A 21617-nucleotide genomic window follows, 5' to 3' on the forward strand; every position below is an offset into this window, starting at 1 on the left:
TACTGTCCTATACCTTACCTTGCTTTTCGCTTGGGAAAAATCAAAGCCACTGTCCTTTATTGGTACCTGGAGAACCATCTCTTTTTTTGTTTTGCTTTTAGATAATATCAGTTTCCTCCAGTAAAATCGAATAATAATTTATATAACTTTCCTATTGATGAGCACTTAGAGTATTTATAATTTCTTTTTTATATAGTTATGATTCAGTGAAAATGTTACATACGTGTTCTTATAGCATATGTAGACTAGCATGTAAAACGTGAAAGTTTTGGTCAAAGATATACACTCATTTTTAAAAAAATTTTAATTTTTGGGGCGCCTGGGTGGCTCAGTCGGTTGAGCGTCCGACTTCGGCTCAGGTCACGATCTCACGGTCCGTGAGTTCGAGCCCCGTGTCAGGCTCTGGGCTGATGGCTCAGAGCCTGGAGCCTGCTTCCGATTCTGTGTCTCCCTCGCTCTCTGCCCCTCCCCCATTCATGCTCTGTCTCTCTCTGTCTCAAAAATAAATAAATGTTAAAAAAAAATTTTTTTTTAATTTAAATTTTATTTTACTTTAAATTCCTTTATTTAAAAAAATTTTTAAGTTTATTTTGAGAAAGAGAGGGAGCACGAGCAGGGTAAGGGCAGAGAGAGAGAGAGAATCCCAAGCAGGATCTGTGTTGTCAGCGCAGAGCCCGATGTGGGGCTCAATCCCACGAGTCGTGAGATCATGACCTAAACTGAAATTAAGAATCAGATGCTTAACTGAGCCACCCAGGTGCCCCAAAGATTTTTATTTTTTAAAAATAATCTCCATAGCAAATTTGGGGCTTGAACTCACATCCCCCAAATCAAGAGTCGCACACCCCACTGACTGAGCCAGCCAGGTGCCCCCATATGTTCATTTTTTGTTGACAGATGCTACCCAGTTGCCCTAAAGAACAAAATGCTGTACTGATTTAAATCCCCACCCAAAATGTATAAAATGTTCTTTCTTTTTACCCTCATCAAAAACCGACAGTAAAAGTCAGTACACCTGGTAGTTAAAAAAAATGGTACTTTATCACTGTTTCAATTTGCATTTTCCTGATATTAGCGGAACACGTTCTATCCATTCATTACTTGTATCTTATTTTGCTCATTTTTCTAGTGGGTATTTGGATATTTACTTAGAATAATTCTTACATAGTTGGCTAAGATAAGATTCCATTCAGGGGCGCCTGGTAGTTCAGTTAAGCTTCTGACTTCAGCTCAGGTCATGATCTCACAGTTTGTGGGTTCGAGCCCCACGTTGGGCTCTGTGCTGACAGCTCAGAGCCTGGAGCCTGCTTTGGATTCTGTGTCGCCCCCTCTCTCTCTCTGCCCCCTCCCTCTCATGCTTTCTCTCTCTCAAAAGTAAATAAAAACATTTAAAAAAAAAAAGATTCTGGGGGCGCCTGGGTGGCTCAGTCGGTTAAGTGTCCGACTTTGGCTCAGGTCATGATCTCACGGTCCGTGAGTTCGAGCCCCACGTCAGGCTCTGTGCTGACCTCTCGGAGCCTGGAGCCTGTTTCGGATTCTGTGTCTCCCTCTCTTTCTGACCCTCCTCCATTCATGCTCTGTCTCTGTCTGAAAAATAAATAAGCGTTAAAATTAAAAAAAAAAAAAAAGATTCCGTTTAGTGGATATAGACAGGTTAAAAAAAAAAAAAAAGCTTGATTAGAAACACTGACTTGTGCTTTATATTTGTGGAAGAAATACTATAAGGAATGGCATGATCTCAATTACCCATATAGCTGCAGCAATAAAACTTCTCAAATCCCTTTGAGAAGTGGATAGTTATAAACAAGTATGAACCAGAAGAGTCAAAAGTTTGTTTCGGACAGACCAAAACTTAAAAAAACTTAAGAAGTACTGAAAAACTATTTCAGAGTAAGAGAAATGAAATACAAATTTATTGCAACTACCAATATAAACTCATGCTGGCGCCCCCCACCCATCCCCTCATACTGGGTGCCCCCCCCCACTGAAAGAACAGGTGCAGAAGCAAATGGCAGTGGGGCAATGGGCAGTGGCCAGCGCCCTGATCATGACCTCTAAACACATTTTCCAAGGGTTTCTGAAGAAACAGCTGATTCCAGACTAACGAGCCTGGGGCATGTTGTTCAATCAGAAAGCTTGGGAAACATCCAAAGATTAATGGGTCCCCTGGAAGCGACATTAAAACTAGAGATTATAGAGGCACCTGGGTGGCACAGTCAGTTGACATCAGACTTCCGTTCAGGTCATGATCTCGCAGTTTGTGGGTTCGAGTCCCACGCTGGGCCCTGTGTTGACAGCTTGGAGCCTGCTTGGGTTTCTGTGTCTCCCTCTCTCTCTCTGCCCCTCCCCTGCTCATGCTCTGTCTCTCTCTCAAAAACAAATAAACATTAAAAGATATTTTTTAAAAAACTAGAGATTATAAAACATCAGGTGACAGACGGCTTACTCTCATGACCCCTGTCAAAATGATGAGATGGGGGTGCCTGGGTGGCTCAGTCGGTTAAGTGTCCGACTTCGGCTCAGGTCATGATCTTGTGGTCCGTGAGTTCGAGCCCCGCATCGGGCTCTGTGCTGCCAGCTCAGAGCCTGGAGCCTGTTTCAGATTCTGTGTCGCCCTCTCTCTGACCCTCCCCTGTTCATGCTCTGTCTCTCCCTGTCTCAAAAATAAATAAAACGTTAAAAAAAACCCAAAAAACCATGAGATGCATTTAAATGTTACTCAAGCTCAGAGAAACAAAACACCAGGGAGGCAGGAACAGGATTCACGAAGGGCAGGATTCAGCTGGGTTTGAGAAGGGATGTGAATGCAAGAGACAAGCCCCCAGAAAGGGACCCTTTCAAGGGCCTGACGGACGGGCTGTCATATCCTTGAACACAGGGGAGATAGGGACAGGAAGAGCCCAGAGCCACAGAGGGGGAAGAAATAAGAGAGGGAGGGAGAACTTGTGTGTGAGAAAATGAGCACGTGACTTGTGAGCGATGTGTAAAAATGAGTGTTATCAGAGGGGCGCCTGGGCGGCTCAGTCAGTTAAGCGTCTGACTTCAGCTCAGGTCATGATCTCGCGGTGAGTTTGAGCCCTGCGTCGGGATCTGTGCTGACAGCTCAGAGCCTGAAGCCTGTTTCAGATTCTGTGTGTGTGTCTCTCTCTCTCTCTCTGCCCCTCCTCTGCTTGCACTCTCTCTAAAAAAAAAAAAAAAAAAACATTAAAAAGAATTTCTTTTTAAATGAGTGTACCAGAGAATAAGTGTGTAAGAGAATTAACGTCTGTGTGAGAACAAGTGTATGTGCGAACATGAGAGCATATGAGAATATGTGTATGTGTAAGAATGAGTGTGAGAGAACAAGTGCATGAGAATGAATGTACATATGTGAGAGAACTCTCTCATGTGAGAGTGTGAACACGTGAGAATGCGTGTGTAAGAACAAGCATGAGAACGAGCACATGTGTGAGAATGAATGTACACAAGAACAAGTGAGTGTGAATGCATGTGTGAGAATGTGTGTATAAGAACAAGTGTGAGAAAGAGTAAGCATGTTTGAGAACATGTAAGAATGAGCATGAGAATGAGTGTGAAAATGAGTGTACATGAGACCAAGTGTAAGTGTGAATGCGAATGTGAGAATGTGAGAACAAACACGTGAGAATGAACATACATGAGAACAAGTGAGTGTGAACACACGTTTGAGACCATGTGTAAGAATGAGCATGTGGGGAGAAGTGTACATGAGAACGAGTGTGCGTGTATGTGAGAACGAGTGCAAGGTAACGAGCATGTGAGAGAACGAGTGTGTGAGAACGTGTACATGTGAACAAGTGTGAGTGTGAAGGCACGTGTGAGTGTGAGTGTGTATCAGAATGAGCATGTGTGAGAACGTGTGTGTGAGAACAAGTGTGAGCGTGAACGCACGTGTGAGTGTGAGGGCTGAGAAGGCAGCCACGAGAGGGCCGAGAGGGCCGGGACCCAGGTCGTGGCCCCCCCCCGCCCCGCCCAGCCCCTGCCCTGGGACGACTAAGCTCTCTGGGAGAAATTCAAGAGCCAGTGGGACAGATTTCCCAATCACTCTCTTGGGCTGCTGTCACTCTTCTGGGAGAAACGGGATCAGTAACGTGGTTCCAGTTCCACTGGAACGACACAAACCAATCTGCTTATGTCATGAAAACCACAGACATGCCTTTCTCCTCTCTGCTTTTCCAGAAATGCATGGCCTGATGGATGCAGTAAAACATACAGTCAACTGATTTCACAATTACTATTGCCAGTGTTCTAGGTGCACTAAGTTGTACAGTACAGACCACGAATCATCTGGGAAGCCTGATAAAATACAGACTGGTGCCTCCTACCCCTCTCCAGAGTTTTTCAGTTAGTCAGTTTTCACTGATGGTCAAGTCAAGAATGTTCTCCTTATTTTGTTACTCCTGGGACTTCAGATTCCCCGAGGTGATGCTCTTTCCAGGATGTCGAAAACTGCAAAGAGCATCACTGTTGAATGTGCCAGACAGCGGAGGTGACAGGGCCACCAGCCCTTCCTTTTGGGAGACTCCGAGAGTGGCTGAGGTACCACAGGGCAACTGAGAGGTTCCAGCTAGATCCTGACTGTTAAAGGCCAGTTCAGGTGAGCCAGAGTAAATCCAGACACGGGGCATCTGCAACCCACTGTGGGCAGAGCAGTGCCTGTGTGCTGCAGAGACTGGGGAAAGCGTCTCTTGCAGGGGTGAGGCCAGGGAGGAAGCAGCTGCTTCAGGAGACACAAACGCCACCTTCCACTGTAAGGAAGAGAAGCCACTGGGAGGAGGGACACACAGCTGAAGGCTCACCGCAGCTGGGGGGCGAGAAGAAAACACACGCTGTGTCTTGAGGAGCACAGGACACCATCCCAGGCCCTGACCATTAGACCCTGTACTGCTGGAGGTAGGTGTGCGCACTCACTCCTGCATAAGATCCAGCAAAGACACGCATGAGAAGGTGAGATCACTTGAAAGAGGGCCAGCCCCAAGACTCAGGACAGATGAGGGCAATGGGGAGCTCCCTCATCCCAACTACTGGGGGTAGGGCTAGACTATCCAAAACAACGAAAGGTATCGAAGCAGAGATCCAAGAAGACACTCGGAGAACACCCGCCAGGACAAATACCCTCAAAGCTCCCAAGTGACTTGATGTGTGCTCTAAGTCTGGGACCCTCTCCTGTCCAGTGGACTCTAGTGGGCATGTCTGGGCAGCCCTTCCTTTCCACACAGGGCTGCAGGAATTGGCTTCCAGGAGCCTGATTCATACACTGCAACGTTCCTCCTCCCGGCTGGGCCAGGGGTCTGTATCTGACCCAGACAGAACAGGGAAGGGGAGCCAGGAAGGGGAGCACTGCCTCTTGAGTATACTGGCAGCCTTGTTTCTGGCCTGTGGACGGGAGGACCCGAGGAAGGTGGCCTCAGAGGGGAGAGAGCATGGAGCAAAGGCCTAACAGGCACGGATGAGAGTCACAAAGGCTTTCAAGCTCTGCATTCCAGTAGGTTTTGAGAGAGACAAATACACACTAATTTCACTTAAATGAAGGCTTTCCTTTTTTCCCCTCCTTTGATTAAGGGATCTCAGTTGCTGGAGTTGTAGCTAACAGGACTCAAGTTCTTCTCACAATCACTGTAAAAGGAAGATGTTATTTCCATTTTTACAGATGGAGAAATACAATCTGTGGTTCAAAGGAAGTATACTCAGGAAGTATGTATGCTGTCTGCTAGCTGGGAGGACCCTCTTAGGATAAACGCATTCTCAGCACCTCCCAGATCATCTCCTAGATTTACTCTGGGCTAATCTGTACCCCAGGGAAAGAAAGAACTGAGGATACCAAAGGGACCCTATGCGCGTGTGCCTGAGGAAATTACAACAACAGTCGTGTTAGTGTGAGTGGCCAGCTCCCAGGACACGTGTCAGGGGGAGACACTGGCTTGTTCCAGCCCTTACCAGAACCTTCACTTAAGTTATTATGTTTACCAAACCTTGACTTCCGCTGTTAAGACCCACCCGAATGCTAAACCTGTATGTAGGAAAATATTTGATTTCGTAAAAATCTGAGGACTTCCTATGCACCAGGCACCTACTGGCATTTAATCTTGTGAGGCAGTAGTTCCCATGTTACAGATGGGGACACACCCACTGACGTTTCATCTCCACATTACAGATGGGGAAACCTGGGCTTACAGAGGTGAAACAAACCATGCAAAGCACACAGTCAGAAGAGGAAGACCAGGTGTGGAAGACCAGGCCGGAGGACACCCAAGTCTGTCACTTAACCACACCGCCTTCACTGTGCTCCAAAAAAGTTGGTCACTTTAGAAACTTTTAGTTCTTTTTTTTAAAAATTTTTTTTTTTTTAACGTTTATTTATTTTTGAGGCAGAGAGAGACAGAGCATGAACAGGGGAGGGTCAGAGAGAGAGGGAGACACAGAATCCGAAACAGGCTCCAGGCTCTGAGCGGTCAGCACAGAACCCGACGCGGGGCTTGAACTCACAGACCGTGAGATCATGACCTGAGCTGAAGTCGGGCGCTTAACCAACTGAGCCACCCAGGTGCCCCTAGTTCTTTTTTTTAAGCAAGTAGCACACCAAAAAACTAAACAAATCAACAAGAACAAAAATGTGCAAAGGTTTCATAAGAGTCTCCGGCATTATACTTTTATATCATCTGCTTAGCCAATCCCCCCAATCTTTCTAGCTGTATTTTCCTTGGGGTGACAAGGAGTTACTTGGCAGCTAGCAGTGAGTTCTGTACTCATATTTTCCAGTTGAAAATAACTGAAAAAAAAAAAAAATCCCTTCTCTCCAAAGCATATGTTTGGAGACTTTACTTGCCATATAAGGAAATGAATGATTCTGAACTTTTCACAGACTCCTCCATTTCTGACACTAAGATTTTGTTTGGAAGTTATATTACAACGTTATTTTTAAAGTTAATAACCCTATGAAAGATCCAACCTAAGGAAGAGTATTGCTAAGTTTTGAGGGAGATTTAAAGATTTGGATTTCATTGTTTTCTGAACTGAAAAAGGTCTTCTTTTAATTGTTAAAAATTTCCTGTAAATTAAAATACTTTGCCATCTGCTAAAGATTAGTTTTTTTATATTCATAATGAAGAACGTTTCTTAAACATAAAGGCTTTTAAATAACTGGTATGTAGAAAAAGCCCCATGAATTGTAAATCTTTTATAGAGCTCTTCATTTCTTAAAATTTTAAGAAATTGAATTTTAAGAGATTCCTTAATGCCTTTTTAATTTCACTGCGTTTTGTGTAGTTAAAATACATTAAAAATAAGCCCATTATTTAAGCGATAAAAAGCAAATCAGAACAGCAATTTTAGCAGCAACTTAAAGTAAAGACACTTAACTCTTGTGTTTTTACATACAGAAAAAATACCACTTGTAGTCTAGTCTAAATAAACCCGTATTTTAAAAACCCAACAACAATAATTTGCATTAAGTTATTTAAATCAAATTATAAAAATTAACGTTTCCGTTTTAAACTATACATGATGTTAATGGTACCTCCAGAAAGGACTCACAAAGGTAACAAAAATGGCATATCATGGAAAGATATTTGAGAAACAGATCAATGCACCCATCAGACATTTACTGAACTGTATGGAGACAGATGGGGCTATGGCTTTGAAAGAGTTAACAAGAAGTGTGCCAGAATTCACAGGGCAGTCCGGCATCAAAGGAACACAGGGAAAGCTGACCACCTTTGTCTCCGGAAAGGACACACAGGGATGAAGACAGTGTTCTGGGAGAAGGAAAAGACAACAGGAGGCAGTGAGAGATAATGGGGTTGGTACTATTTGGATTATGATTCTGCCCTGAGGCTGGAAACTGGGATGCTCACCAGGGGCAGTGCCAGCAAAGGAGGCTGGAGAGAGACCCCACCTCTACCATGAGGACTGTGAGGGAGAGATGCTCCCTAGTGGGTCAGCCTGCACCCTGGGAAGATACCCCAGTGGTGAAGTCTACGGAAGACAGGGCCAAGACAGGAAGCCAGTCAGAGGCTGCAGGAACCCAGGTAAGGAGGAGCCTTATAGGTAAGGACCACCCAGGTGAGGGGGAGCCTTAGAAGTCAAAGGGAGGGGAAGAGGGAGTCTTTTTTTAAATTAATTTATTTTTCTTGAGAGAGACAGACAAAGAACACGAGCAGGGAGGGGCAGAGGGGGAGAGAAAATCCCAACCAGGCTCCAGGCTCAGTGCAGAGCCTGCTTTGGGTCCTCGGTCCCCACCTCCCAAAACTAAACAAACCTTTAAAAATAAATAAATAAATAAATAAATAAATAAATACTACATAAAAGTCTATTTTCGAATTTTCTGTAACAAACACTATTTTATAATCAGGAAAAAAGCTGTCTATTAAGAGATGAAGCCCTCCATTAAGAGCATTTTAAAGAGGTATGAACACAGAATTCATATGTCAGAAAAGGGAAAAGAGAGTGAAGGACAGACTATTTCTCTGCTTTACAGAGTCTTGCCAATGAATAGGAAAAATGAAATCAGCATCGACTTACTGGTTTCCTAAGGAAGAAGATAGACAAGGCTCCCACTAAGGGCATGTCTCCAATCAACGGTTCCAGGATCACCCGCATTGTACCATGAATCTAAATTCAAATGGGAAACCAAAACATGTCACAGAAGACAATTCCACAGGCCATTTACTGACTCAAGAAGGAGGACACATGATCATCTTAGTGACTTCTGAGCATTTGACTTCAGGTTTCTCAAGAATAACCTACAAATAAAAAACTTAAACTTCAAAGAAATTCTCAGTTAATAAAAACTTCACAATTTTATTTTGAATACAGCATAGGGAATTTTGGAAGACTATGAAACTTTAAAAACCTTACCTGTATACTTTGCACACCAGCTCTACAAAAATATCGCTTGATCTCCAAATCAATCTCACAGTTTCCTACAAAACTAGTAAAGAAAAAGTTCTGTATTACTATCTCTTAATCACCACAGATCTGCAAGGTCTACAACCTGAGTAAAATGAGAGCAAAGCAACCAAAACCAGCCTGTAGGCAAACCTGAGACCCATACTGAGTCTTTAATGCCTGGAACTGCACATGTCCCTGCTAGCAGACTTGACACCTGCCACACTGATTACACATGTCACTTCTCAAAGTGCAATTTCTGGATCAGTTTCTTGATGGAATGCAGTTTTCACTCGTTTTGTAAACAACTGTTTTTGTTTAAGATATTAAAAAAGTTTGTATTTCACCAGAAGTAAATTTTGCACCCATGCTCTCTCCAGTTGTGAGAAAACTAACAGCAATGCTCCAGGGCTCTGTGACATCAAAGGTTAGAAATGATGCATCCACGTGGGGGGCACTCAATGATCAAGTCATGGCAAACATTAATACAAAACAAAACCACCAAAACAACAGCATTAATAGAGCATAGCGCTGAATGTCAGGCTTGCATCTATTCCTAATAGGAGCAGGTTTCCTGTGGGGTCGCTATGATCTGACTCCTACCCTCAACTCCCAAAGTAGCACGTCTGAAACTGCAACCGGTCCTGTGCGCTGATCTGACTCCTACCCGTAGCCCGTCACGCTCCTGCTCTTGCTGAGAACGTCTGCAGGAAGTTTGAGAAATGCTGGAAGGACGGTGCCTAAGAACACAAAATACTAATGAAAAACATCTGGATGAATTCTTCTAACATTTATGTCCTGGTGTTAAAACCAGCACCAATAGATTCTTCTCACTGAACAGGATTCTGGATCTAGCTGGTCCAATCACCTGTTAAAAAACCATCCTGAGGGACGCCTGGGTAGATCAGTTGGTGAAGCTGACTTCGGCTCAGGGCATGAGCTCATGCTCCGTGAGTTCGAGCCTCCAGTCGGGTTCTGTGCTGACAGCTCAGAGCCTGAAACTGCTTTGGATTCTCTGTGTCCCCCTCTCTTTCTGCCCCTCCCCTGCTGGAGCTCTGTCTCTCTCTCAAAAATAAATAAACATTAAAAAAAAATCTTGAAACTTTCCTCTTCTTCACCCTAAGATACAATCACTTCATTTCCTAATATCTGTCAATTACTCCTTCCCCATCTCTACTGCCAATAACCTAATCAAGGTCTCAGTCTGGAACACACAAAAAAGTGGAATGCAGATTTTTTTAAGAAACATAAATATCTGAGCAGCATAATCTGCATCTGTCGTCATGGCTGCTAAAATCATGAAAGCCAGACTACATCTTCACAACGGCATCCATTAACTGATTCCTTCAAATGTTTAATAAATGCGTACGAAACGCTCCTCAGTGCTGGAACAAGAGAACTTTGTTCTCAAAGTTTCCATCCTCATGAAGCTCATTATCAGCCTAGCGGACCGTCCCAGGGCACAGCTGAGCTGAAGACCCAGCGGGCCTTCCTCTTTTATTCTACAGATGACAACAGGGTTTGCAGTAGTGTCTGTATTTTAAAGATGTAGGTTTTCCATCAGATCATTAGAGGCAGTCAAGCTCCTTTCTAAAGTAAGGTAATTGTTACCAACACTCTACATTTATTATATTCATACACTTTAAAAACTCAACGACGACATTATAAAAGGATCCTCAGTCAAGGATCAAAAAAAACAAGTGTGAAGCGTGTCTGTCAGTCGACACGCTTCAGCAGCTGCCCCTTGCACAGTGTGTTACCAGGCCTCACAGGGACACAGGAAGCCATGAGCACATTCACGAAGAATGAGGACAAGAACTAAAAAAACCACTTTATCTGCCAGGTGTGGTGCCTGCCCTCAATTAACGGTTTTCCCATTTTTTATCGTAGAAAAGACATAGAACGTAAAATGTCCCATCTTAACCATTTTCAAGTACAGTTCAGAGACGTTAAACACCTTCATCTTGTGCAACCATCACCACCACCATCTCCAGGACTCTCTTCATCTTGACAAACCCAAACTCTGTCCCATTAAACAACCTACCATCTTCCCCTCGCCCACACCCTGGTACACGCCCTTCTACTTCCTGTCTCTATGAATGTAATCACACTAAGTACCTCATGTAAGCGGAATCCTACAGTATTTGTCTTTTTGTGACAGGCTTATTTCACATGGCATAATGTCCTGATGGTTCATCCACGTTGTAGCATGTGTCAGAATTTCCTTGTAAGTTTTTTATTTTTGGCTTTAGATGGTATTAGATAATTAGCTATATACTAAAGTCACCTGTTGATCTTTGTTTTAAGTTTTTATTTTAACCACCTGGTGCTCAGCGTGAAGGATTTCCTTTTCTTTTTTTTAAAGCTGAATAATATTCCATTGCATGTACAGACCACATTTTCCTTATCTATTCACTCATCAACGAACATCTGGGTTGCTTCCACATTTTAGCTACTGTGAATAGTGCTGGTGTAAACGTGGGTGTACAAATACTCTTTGAAACCTTGTTTTCAATTTTTTTTGGGTATAGACCAGAAGTGGAATTGCTGGGTCTTATGGTAATTTTATGTTTAATTTTTTGAGGAATAGCTATTCTGTTTCAACAGCAATTCACCATTTTCGTTCCCACCAACAGTGCACAAGGGGTCCCGTTTCTCCACATCCTCGCCAACACTTGCTGTCTTCTGTTGTTGATAGCAGCCATCCTAATGGGTGTGAGGTAGCATCTCACTGTTTTGATTTGCATTTCCCTGATTATCAATGAGGGGAACATCTTTTCACGTGTTTATTGTCCATTTGTATATCTTCTTTGGAGAAATGTCTATTCAAGACCTCTGTCCACTTTTGAATTGGGTTGTTTTTGCTATTGTTGAATTTTAGAAGTTCTTTATATATTCTAGATCTTAATCCCTTATCAGATATGTGATTATACGGACGGCACTAATTCTACAGATTGCTTTTAGTGTTGATTTTTAATAATATTAAGTTTCCCAAACGAAGAACATGCGCTGCTTCCATTTACTTATGTTTTCTGTAATTTCTCACAGCAATGTTTTGTAGTTTTCTTTGTACAAGTCTTTTACCTTGTCAGGTTATTCCTAAGTATTCTTTTTGATTCTAGTGTAAATGAGATTTTTTGGATTGTGCATGGTTAGTGTATAGAATGTAACCGATTTGTGTGTGTGTGCAGACTTTATATTCTGCTACTTTGCTAAATTTGTTTACTAATTCTAAAGAGGTTTTTTTTGTGAATCCTTAGGGTTTTCTACATAAAGATCGTATCACCTGTGAACAGAGACAATTTTACTTCTTCCACTCCAACTGGATGCCTTTTCTTTTTCTTCTTACCTAGTGGCTCTGGATAGGACTTCCAGTGCCACGAAGTGGTGAATGTGGACGCACCTGCTCCTGGTCTTGGAAGAAAAGCTTGGTCTTGCACCACTGAGGATGATGTTTGCTGTTGGGTTCTCACATATGCCTTTTACTACACTGAAGTGGTTTTCTTCTGTTCTCAGTTTGTTGAGTGTTTTTATTATGAAAGAATATGGAATTTTGTCAAATGCTTCTTCTACATCAACAGAGATGGTCATTCATTCTGTTAACGCGGGCTTGGTTCATTTTCATATGTTGAACCATCCTTGCACCCTGGAAATAAATTCCACTTGGTCCCGTGTATAATTCTTTTAATATGTTGGTGAATTCACTTTGCTGGTATTTTGTTGAAGATTTTGACATCAACGTTCATAAAGGATATGGGTCTGTAGTTTTTTGTAGTGTGTTCAATTTTTTAAAGTTTAACATACTTACAATTGGCAATTATCTAGGCTATTAGGAATTAAGATGCAGAAAATAAATAAATGTGGGTCTTTAACAGTTTAGTCAAAATCCACCGGGGATGCCTGGGTGGCTCAGTCGGTTAAGCTTCTGACTTCGGCTCAGTCATGATCTCAGGGTTTGTGAGTTTGAGCCCCGCGTTGGGCTCTGTGTCGACAGCTCAGAGCCTGGATCCTGTTTCGGATTCTGTGTCTCCCTCTCTCTCTGCCCCTCCCCCGCTCACACTCTGTCTCTCCCAAAAATAAACAAACAAACAAACAAAAAAATCCACCAAACAGCAGGTAAGAAGAGTGCTCATTAGCCTCCACTTTATGGGTCTAGCTAAGTAACATTATATGTCATTAACTATGACACAGATAAAAACTTACCTAATTTGAAGGTCCAAAATAATTTGCCTTTTGTCTACATTTTCAGTGTACACCTTCACACCATTGATCCTGAGTGGCTGAAACAAGAGGCAGCTTGTTTTAAAATGCAGGCAGGGTGAAAAATAAACCCAAATGGCAGAGAGATGAGAACAAGCTTAGCCCCACGCTACAGGAATTACAGTTCTGCTTTCACAGTGTACTCGAGTTTTACTTTGGGCAACTTATGTAGCTTCCGTTCTTCCGTGTCCTCATCTGTGAAGTATGCGTCCTAGCGGCATCTATCTAACGAGGTTACCGCGAAATCAAAGGACGTAAGGAAATGCGCCTGGCACACAGTGAGTGCCTAGTCAAGCCCCAAGGCCCCTTGTTTCTCCCAGTTTACTTTGATCCTTTCCCTCTACTCTGTCCTTACATGGTTTGAAACGTAACTTCCTTTCTGTTTTTTCTTCATGTCTTACAATTTTTCATTTCTTACGATTTTCACCACAATGGAGCTTTTGAGTAAATAAAAAATACTGGCTGTAGGTATAATTTTAACACCTATTACCTGAGACAGAGACAGAATCACATGACTGTAAAAAGAAAAGGCAGATTATAATAAATGTCATATTTCAAGGGCCCAGCTGTAACACCCTTCCAAACCTTCTCCCATTTTATCACATTGAGATCACTTCTAGGAAAGTTCTCAATCTCCCATTTGGGCATCAACACTCAAGCTGAAGAAATACTTTAAGAGTACTACGCTTACTGAAGCAGCTTAGGTGCCCTAACATCTCACCCCTCAACTGGCTACAGGATTAAACTCTAAGTCTTTCCTACACTTCCTACTATCTTGGGTTCCCGGCCTTTCCCCCAATGATACTGGCTCAAACATGTACAGACTGTTGAATTACAAGAACATGGTTCAACCTGCTATGTTGATGAGTGAAACGGGGTATAGGTGGCTTAGGATCCTTAGCTTAAATGTCCGCATCAGGTAAGATTCCCTTAGTTTAGAGGTCTGCGTTGGGTGATAATCTCACAATCAGATTTAAAGTGCGTGTAATAGAAAATGAACATAATTCTCCCTAAAACAAACTCAGCTGGGATCAGAATTCTGACTCTCCACAAACACAGGCGTATTATCTGACATCAGGGGACTGGAAACCAGGGCCTGCAAGTTAAATTTAGCCTTTGGCTAAGAAAGGTTTTACATTTTTAAAGGGTTATAAAAGAAGTTGGGGGGGGGGGGGGGAGAATATGCCTCAATGGCCCTTTACGAAAAAGTGTGCGATCCCGATCCCTGCTTCAAGTTCACACGGCACTCGACCGTGTAATCGTGCTTTCCTATCTGCTGTGATCCTTTCAGGTCAGAGAAGGTAAAGTAAATACTGAAGGGAAGTGTTATAAAGGTGTCCTGTGCAGGCACGTGTGCGCTCGAACAACAGGACTGAGCAGACCCCAGGCTTGTAACCTATTTGGAGACCTCACAGCCAAGAGAAAACAGCCCAGCACAACACGGTCGCCTGCAGTGGAGACCCCAGATGCTGAGTAACAGCAGGTAAGATGGAGTTCTCTGTAGGCAGAAAATCACTTCTGATGGAGGAAGGTGACTGACGGCCTGGGAGTATAGGATGGGGATGAGCCTGGGGGCACTGATAAACACAACGCAGCCACCAGGTCACCAGGTCAGACACTCCTTGGCCACATTTATCAGATCCCTGAGGGGCTGAAGCACAGACATCTGACCTGCAGCATATGGTGACACTGTGCTCTCTGGCTCTACTGTATGTGCTCCAAATGTGTGTACGCCGTGTGTGCGTGTGTGTTTAAAATATTACTGAATTCTGAATTTTCATTAGGCATATAAACAATGTTACCTTGGGAAGTACAACAGGAAAGTTGTATGTCAATTACACTTCAATTAAAAAAATGTTACATTGAACTGTTACTAATCATTGTAAACACTGACTTACAAAAATAAAAAGGAAGCCTGCCATGAGCGAATTTACCTGTTGTCTTGAGGCTTTCACCAGAAGTAATACTAGGAAGTAGGAGGTTTTTTTTGTATGATTCCAGTAACAAAATTTTTCTTTCCCTGCATCAATATAATTAATGTGATTCTACAAGCCTGGTGTTGGGAGTCCTTAATCGTTGTTTTAAAGATCTTGAGGGGGTAAACATGTTAAGCTTGTTGTCGATTATTAAACTTTTAGTATGAATTCATATATCAAACTCCCTTTCCAGCTAGATAAATTGTGAAAAACTGTGCAAAGATAATTCTGACAGAAGGATGTGAGGTAGAAAGAAGCGCTGGGACTGAGAGAAACCAACCAAGGAAACCGAACTGGCCAAAGACCACAGTGGAAGAATGAGGGCAAGTGAGGACCTCACAAAAGACAAGGGAGGGCATCCCATGGGAGGCAGACCTGGGAAGAGCTGCAGAGACACCCTTCCAGAACTTCCCCAGGTTGCTTTCTAGAGCAATTTTCTCTAGAAAATAATTGGAAGTAGCTTAATATATTTTTAAAAGTTTTCACAGCAATGTGGGGGGCCTGGGTGGCAGAGTCGGTTAAGTGTTGGACTCTTGATCTCAGTTCAGGTCATGATCTCATGGTTCGTGGGTTTGAGCCCTGCGTCGGGCTCTGCACTGATGTTGCAGAGACTGCTTGGGATTCTGTCTCTCCTCCTTCTCTGACCTTCCCCGGCTTGTGCTTGCCCTCACTTTCAAAATAAACTTAAAAAAAAATTTTTTTTAAGTGTTCATAGCACAAGTAAGAATACTTAAGAAGAAACTGACCTGCTGACCCACATCAACTTTTGTGAAACTAAAGGTGCTGAGGTGGGTGTTTGCTCCTCGCACAGCTGGCTCTATGGTTTCTCGAAACAACTTCTCTATAAACTGGCAAATAAAAGGCCACATGTGTTTTACGGTCTGTAAAGAAGAAAGAACTCATATCAAACAAGATGCTATAAACATAAATAATAATGTACTTAAGTCATCATGAAAAATTACACCCCTACAGTTTACCAGCATTTTTGAAAATTAAAAGGGGGTTTCTCCTTTTGGTATGCAAAATCAACATGATCTGAACTTCAAATGTACAACAATAAACTACTGACCAACTAATATGTCTCAGGAATTATTCTGGTTAAGCATTCCATTTAAGCATACCAGCACATTTAAAATTGCTAAAAAAAAAAAAAATCAAAAAACCCTGTGGTTTCAACTTATTGCTAAAAACGTAAAACCGTATAGGGCTTAATAAAACATTAAGAGTTTTCTTTAATGATGGACTAACTTTTGGTGCTATAAAAGAATCATTAATCTACATAGTTTTTACTCTATAGTTCTAAGGATATATAAATATAGGGATAAAGGAGATCTACTTCAAAGTATGTGATCTTAAAAATAACTTTTAAAATGATTATTAATCTATTATTAAATTTCTGAGAATTATTTCCTTTTTCTTAATATTTTCAAAAATGTTGCCTGTAATTATTATGAAATAGACTCGAGCACTAGCTAATCAGGAAAGTAGACACAGGCCAAATACACAACTATGAATATATCACTAATTTTTTGTGTTAAAGACACAGTTTTCACTATTTAGGAATATATCAGTTATGACTCAATTTTGGGGGGAGCGGAAGCCAACCAAGTCCAAATGAGCTCACACATCGTCAACATCCAAATTCCCAAAAAGGGAAAGATGGCCCCTCACCCTCTAATCCCACGACAATCTGGTATTCGGTATATTCTACTCTTACCTTATTTAGCCATTCTGCTCTCTCAGTGTCTGGAAAATGAACCTAAGAGAAACACACACACACATGACTTATTGACTCCCAACTGTTTATAAAATGTCACACAGGCTACTGAACACTCTTATTTGTTTGCCTACTGTTCACGTAACGCGTCTTTACAACGCCCTGCTCTGAAGCGCGCACAACGGCTTCTGAGGAGACACTGAAATGTGTGACACTCCAGCTCTTTACATCCCAACAACACTTTGAGGCAGAAAAGTCTAATGACCACCAAGGCTACAGTCCCTTCTTTGAATCTGTGAGGCCCCACGGAGAGTGCACTGGAGTCCGGAACATCAGGGAGCGATTCCATGCGATCTCCTCTGTGAGACACGGGCTTCCCCCTGCCATCGCCGGCACTGCCATCAGTCCTCCAGACATCCAGACTCCCAGCCTTCGAGAACCCACCTCTCCCTCCTGCCTTCCTCTTTTGGCCCAAACCAGCCGGCAGATGCGTTTCCTCATTTGGCTCCTCTCACACTATCTCCCAAATGAATACTGATTACAGTCCTCCACGAGTAGGGCCTGTATACTGGAGAGAATGAGCACTTGCAGAGACAGAAATAAACCTATTTAGAAAAAAGGTGGAAAAGTATTTTCTTTGCCATTAAAATAAAACCCCCTTGCAAAGGAAGGCTAAAGCTGTTTCGGTAGGGAGTTCTCCTCTGAGAAATGCTATGTACTCCCTCAAAGAAAGAACAGCATACAGGCCATACTAACACTCTGAAAATGGTATTTTTGGCTTAGATGTACAATGGGTCACAGGCAGCTTTATAAGGGTGACTGAGATGTGGTCAGAGAAATATTCTGATTTCTGGAACTGCCACTCTCTTTCCTAAAGAAGACGGGCGCAGCAGTCAGTGAAACACAAACCCCGTACCCCACGCTATGGCTGAGAGGAGCTGGTCAGGGAATGTTCTGGTTGTGGGTGACCGGGGGGAAGATTCCCAAGAACATGGTTCTCTGAGAACCAGCCCCCCTGTCGTGCCTGGCCCTGAGGAATACATCACTGAATGGGGCCCAGCAGCAACTGGGTCCTGCCTGGAGGCCATGGTCACTGCACTGTCCCCGCCACACTGTTCCACAGGAGAGGCCATGGCGGGTTCTCCCTGTTCCTCTGTGTCCACAGGCCGGAGCTGCCCACTCCTTCTCACCACAGATTCAATGTGCCTGGACCATGATGGTGGGCTAGAAGGAACTGAAACAACATTTTCTACATCAGTCAGCTTGAATCCATTCTGGGACCAAACCGAAGGGATGGCAACTTTCCAGAATTAAGAAAAAGGACGACGCTCAAGAAGAGAGATTTGGCAAAGAGAAGTGTGGCAAAGGTTGCTTAAATCCAGACGACATGTTGCCTGGAGAGGCCTATCTGACCCGAGAGGAACTGTAGTACCAAAGGGACTATACTTTCCGCCAAGAACTAAGACATTTGGGGCTGGCTGGGGGGGTTGCAAGGCTTGCTAGACTGGGACTAGGGAACACGTGTAACTCATCCGCAGGCTGTATTCTGCCATTTCTTTACATTATAGCAAAGTAGACCAGGAATGCAACAGGTGGCTGCCACTCCAGAGTACCAGGCCTTCAGGCAGGTCTTCGGCTGTGGTCCAACGCAGCACATTTCTTGTGAGGTTGCCTTCCCTTCTGCCCTTCCCCGCAGAATCCAACCAGCCACTGGTGACAGAAAGGACCGAAAAGCACGTGCTGAGCACCTATTTGGGGACAGCCAGAACTACTTCACTGTAGATGTGTTCCTCCTCCTATATTTCTAAGTAAACGACACCATCAACAACACCCTCCGCAGGCCTGCCTCTTCTAGAGATGCTGTGACTGCCTCCGCCCGCTTCCCAGGGAGGCTTGGCCTGGTTTCCCAGCTAAACTGCGTGGGGCTACCAGAGCTAAGGACTCACACCAGGAGACGCGTTTCAATTACCTCACTCGAGACCATAAACTCCTACACGTTTATCAAACAGCAGATCAAACTTGCCTCAAATCCTATTTTGCTTTCCAGAGACATCTGTTTCTATTTAGAAAATTACTGAAATTACTGTAAGTTCTTTGGGCTGTACTTTCATGTAAAATGTTAGGTGTAAAACCTCAACGTAGTGTTGGAATTAGTTTAAAATTCTTTATCATTCCACGCTCAAAAGAAATAGCAACTACCCACGACAAGACGATCCTTAGGACCACGTGGGCTTATAGGTGACAGCGAGACTGGGGGATGCTACGATGTCAATGAGAGGGCGTGCACAGGCGGCCCATGGCATCAGTTCTACGAAGCTTGAACCGCTGCTCTGCTTCATAAAGAATATTCCCAATGTCAAGTGTCCTTTGAAAACACTACAGCAAGATGAATTTAATCTGCTACTTAAGCATTCCTTTACCTGTTTTCAGATCTTTTCTTTGCTCCCGAATTTTGCGAAGTGACAACACAAACTGTTCATTTATACCTCATCTCCAGTAAACTGCAACTCCATCTGTGAAAACAAGGCCCTTATCTGTTGTGGTCTTAGGCTGTGATGCCGACAATCAGCACCCACAACATACGTTGGAGCGCCCACCCTACTGAGAACATGGCAGGCTCGTGACAGGCTGGCACCAGCACCTCTATGCACAGACGGCCCATGTTCCTCAGTAACCAAGACAGACGTCAGGTCCTGCCAGACACACCTGGGCCAGATGGGCCGCAGCCTTTTTCCGTGAGCAGGCGGTAGGCAGCCAGTTCCTTTGTGCTAACTGGTAGAGAGTCCCCTTACAAAGCCTACAAATCTCAGAGAAACGGTTTCTCTGCAGTTTAGTGCAAAGGTTTTCCTACTACTCCTCAGGGGTAAAATGTGTTTATAGTGATTCTTACTTTTTTTTACGATTCCTTAGTTTCTTTGAAAAACTGAATTCGTGCTAAGTTCTGAAACCCCGTAAACAGGTATCCTAAGTACAATGCCTCACACAGAGAAAGCTTCGACTAATCTAGATTTTCTACCCACTTCAAAGATGAGGGCCTTGTCTGGGAGTCCACATGCACAAGGCTGAGTGCATGCAAATCTGCAGGCCACACTACCAGATTTTCAGAGTCCACAAAACCGAGAAGGTTAAGATCATAGAATGAGGTAGTCGATAAGAATAAGCTCCCTTCAAAGCCTTTCATATAAAAGGTTCAGAGGAGCAGGTGAAGGAAGGCAGGTGTTGAAGACCTGGTCCTTGGATGGCTGAGGTAACAAATCTCCCTCCACCTGGGTTTCCGGGAAATCTGTGAGGGCACCATCACTCTTCACTCAAACCCAAGTACACTCAAAGTAACTGCCAGGGCAGTATCATGTGCTGCTGTGTGCGTGGCAGGTTCTGTGCTAAGCTATCAACGTACGTTACCTGAGTTCATTCTTACAACAATCTACACACAGGAACCATTAACTTCCCCAATATACAGGATAGCTACTGGGGATAAAAAACCAGATTTGTCTGCCCCTGCTCCTGACTACTTTATTACTAAAGGATGTTGAAAGTGCTATGAAGACAGTTAATCCACAGAGTCTACTAAATTCTCAGCAGGACATACTCCAATCAAAGAGTAAAGCCTAAACCTCAGATTATATGCCTTAAATTGTATGAAGTACTGGGGCACCTGGGTGGCTTAGTCGGGGGAGCATCTGACTCTTGATTTCAGCTCGGGTCACCATCTTGCAGTGTGTGGACCAAGCTCCCTCTCTCTCTCTGACCCACCCCAACTTGTGCATGCGTCTGCATGCGCCCTCTATCAAAATAAACTTTAAAAAACTGTATGAAGTACTAAGTCAGAAGGAGAAAATTTTGTGTTTAATAGTGACCTACTCATCTAGACTCTAGAGGTCAAATACAGTACAAGTCCTGAAACAGCTGACAGCAAAGTTCAACAAGCATGATAGCAATTCACAATAAAACACGATTACCAGACCCACTATTTCTAAAACTAAGAAGCGAGCAATTTAAAGACTGTTTCTATTTAATATTTGCATGAAAGGGCCACGACACTTAAGTAGTAATGATAAAATTTCATATACGTATATTTACCCTGGTGACCCAGCAATCCCATTTCTAAGCAGTTGATTAAATGGGATAAATGACTTCTGCAAAAAAAAAAAAAAAAAAAAAAAAAAAATGTTCCAAAATGAAAACATGTGCCTTTTCTAACATTGTTTGATTTCTCTAAGTTCACTGGTATTTCTCAAATTAGGTCTGCCAATGTGCTAGCAAATTCCTATTCATTCTGTCACACTTAAAGCCAGAGTAATGCTATAAAGCTATTGTTTCTTTCTTGCAAACACACACCAGTCCCACAAATTGCCTACAGAATTTACATTTATGTAATAATAAAGCTTTCTACTCACCATCATGCACCAGGACAGAAATACAGGTTGACTGGTGTGAATTCTGGTTTTGTTACTGCATTTCTGTCCCTGTGCTAGTCTTTAATGTACTTGCACATATAGACTGTTCTTGTTGAAGAAGAGGCTGAATGAAGCAGCCGGTTTTTAAGCAGTTACTTCTGGCTCTGGCCTGAGCTAGGGATACGACACAGACTTAGACATACGACCGTCCTTGGGAAGCTCACAGCTGGTGGAGTGGACTGGTGTGGAAAGGTGTGACCACCAGTCTGTGAGAGAAGGTCTGGGGGCCAGGGGAGGATCTGATGCTGCCTGGAAGAGTCCACCAGAGATATGGGAAGAACACAGCATGTGACATGGGTTTGG

The 21617-nt window shown here is 43.2% G+C and overlaps 1 protein-coding gene across 1 annotated transcript in view; it reads right to left on the bottom strand.

Annotated features, from left to right (window-relative positions):
• Positions 1 to 21617, bottom strand: part of ESYT2 (extended synaptotagmin 2) — an 81428-nt gene that overhangs the window by 37392 nt on the left and 22419 nt on the right. Inside the window, 5 exon segments of the mRNA XM_030308924.1 lie at positions 8539 to 8628; positions 8875 to 8947; positions 13108 to 13184; positions 15887 to 16021; positions 16858 to 16899. Coding sequence (XP_030164784.1) covers positions 8539 to 8628; positions 8875 to 8947; positions 13108 to 13184; positions 15887 to 16021; positions 16858 to 16899 — 417 coding nt within the window.

The sequence above is a fragment of the Lynx canadensis genome, chromosome A2 (assembly GCF_007474595.2).
Source record: "Lynx canadensis isolate LIC74 chromosome A2, mLynCan4.pri.v2, whole genome shotgun sequence".
Classification (NCBI taxonomy): domain Eukaryota; kingdom Metazoa; phylum Chordata; class Mammalia; order Carnivora; family Felidae; genus Lynx; species Lynx canadensis.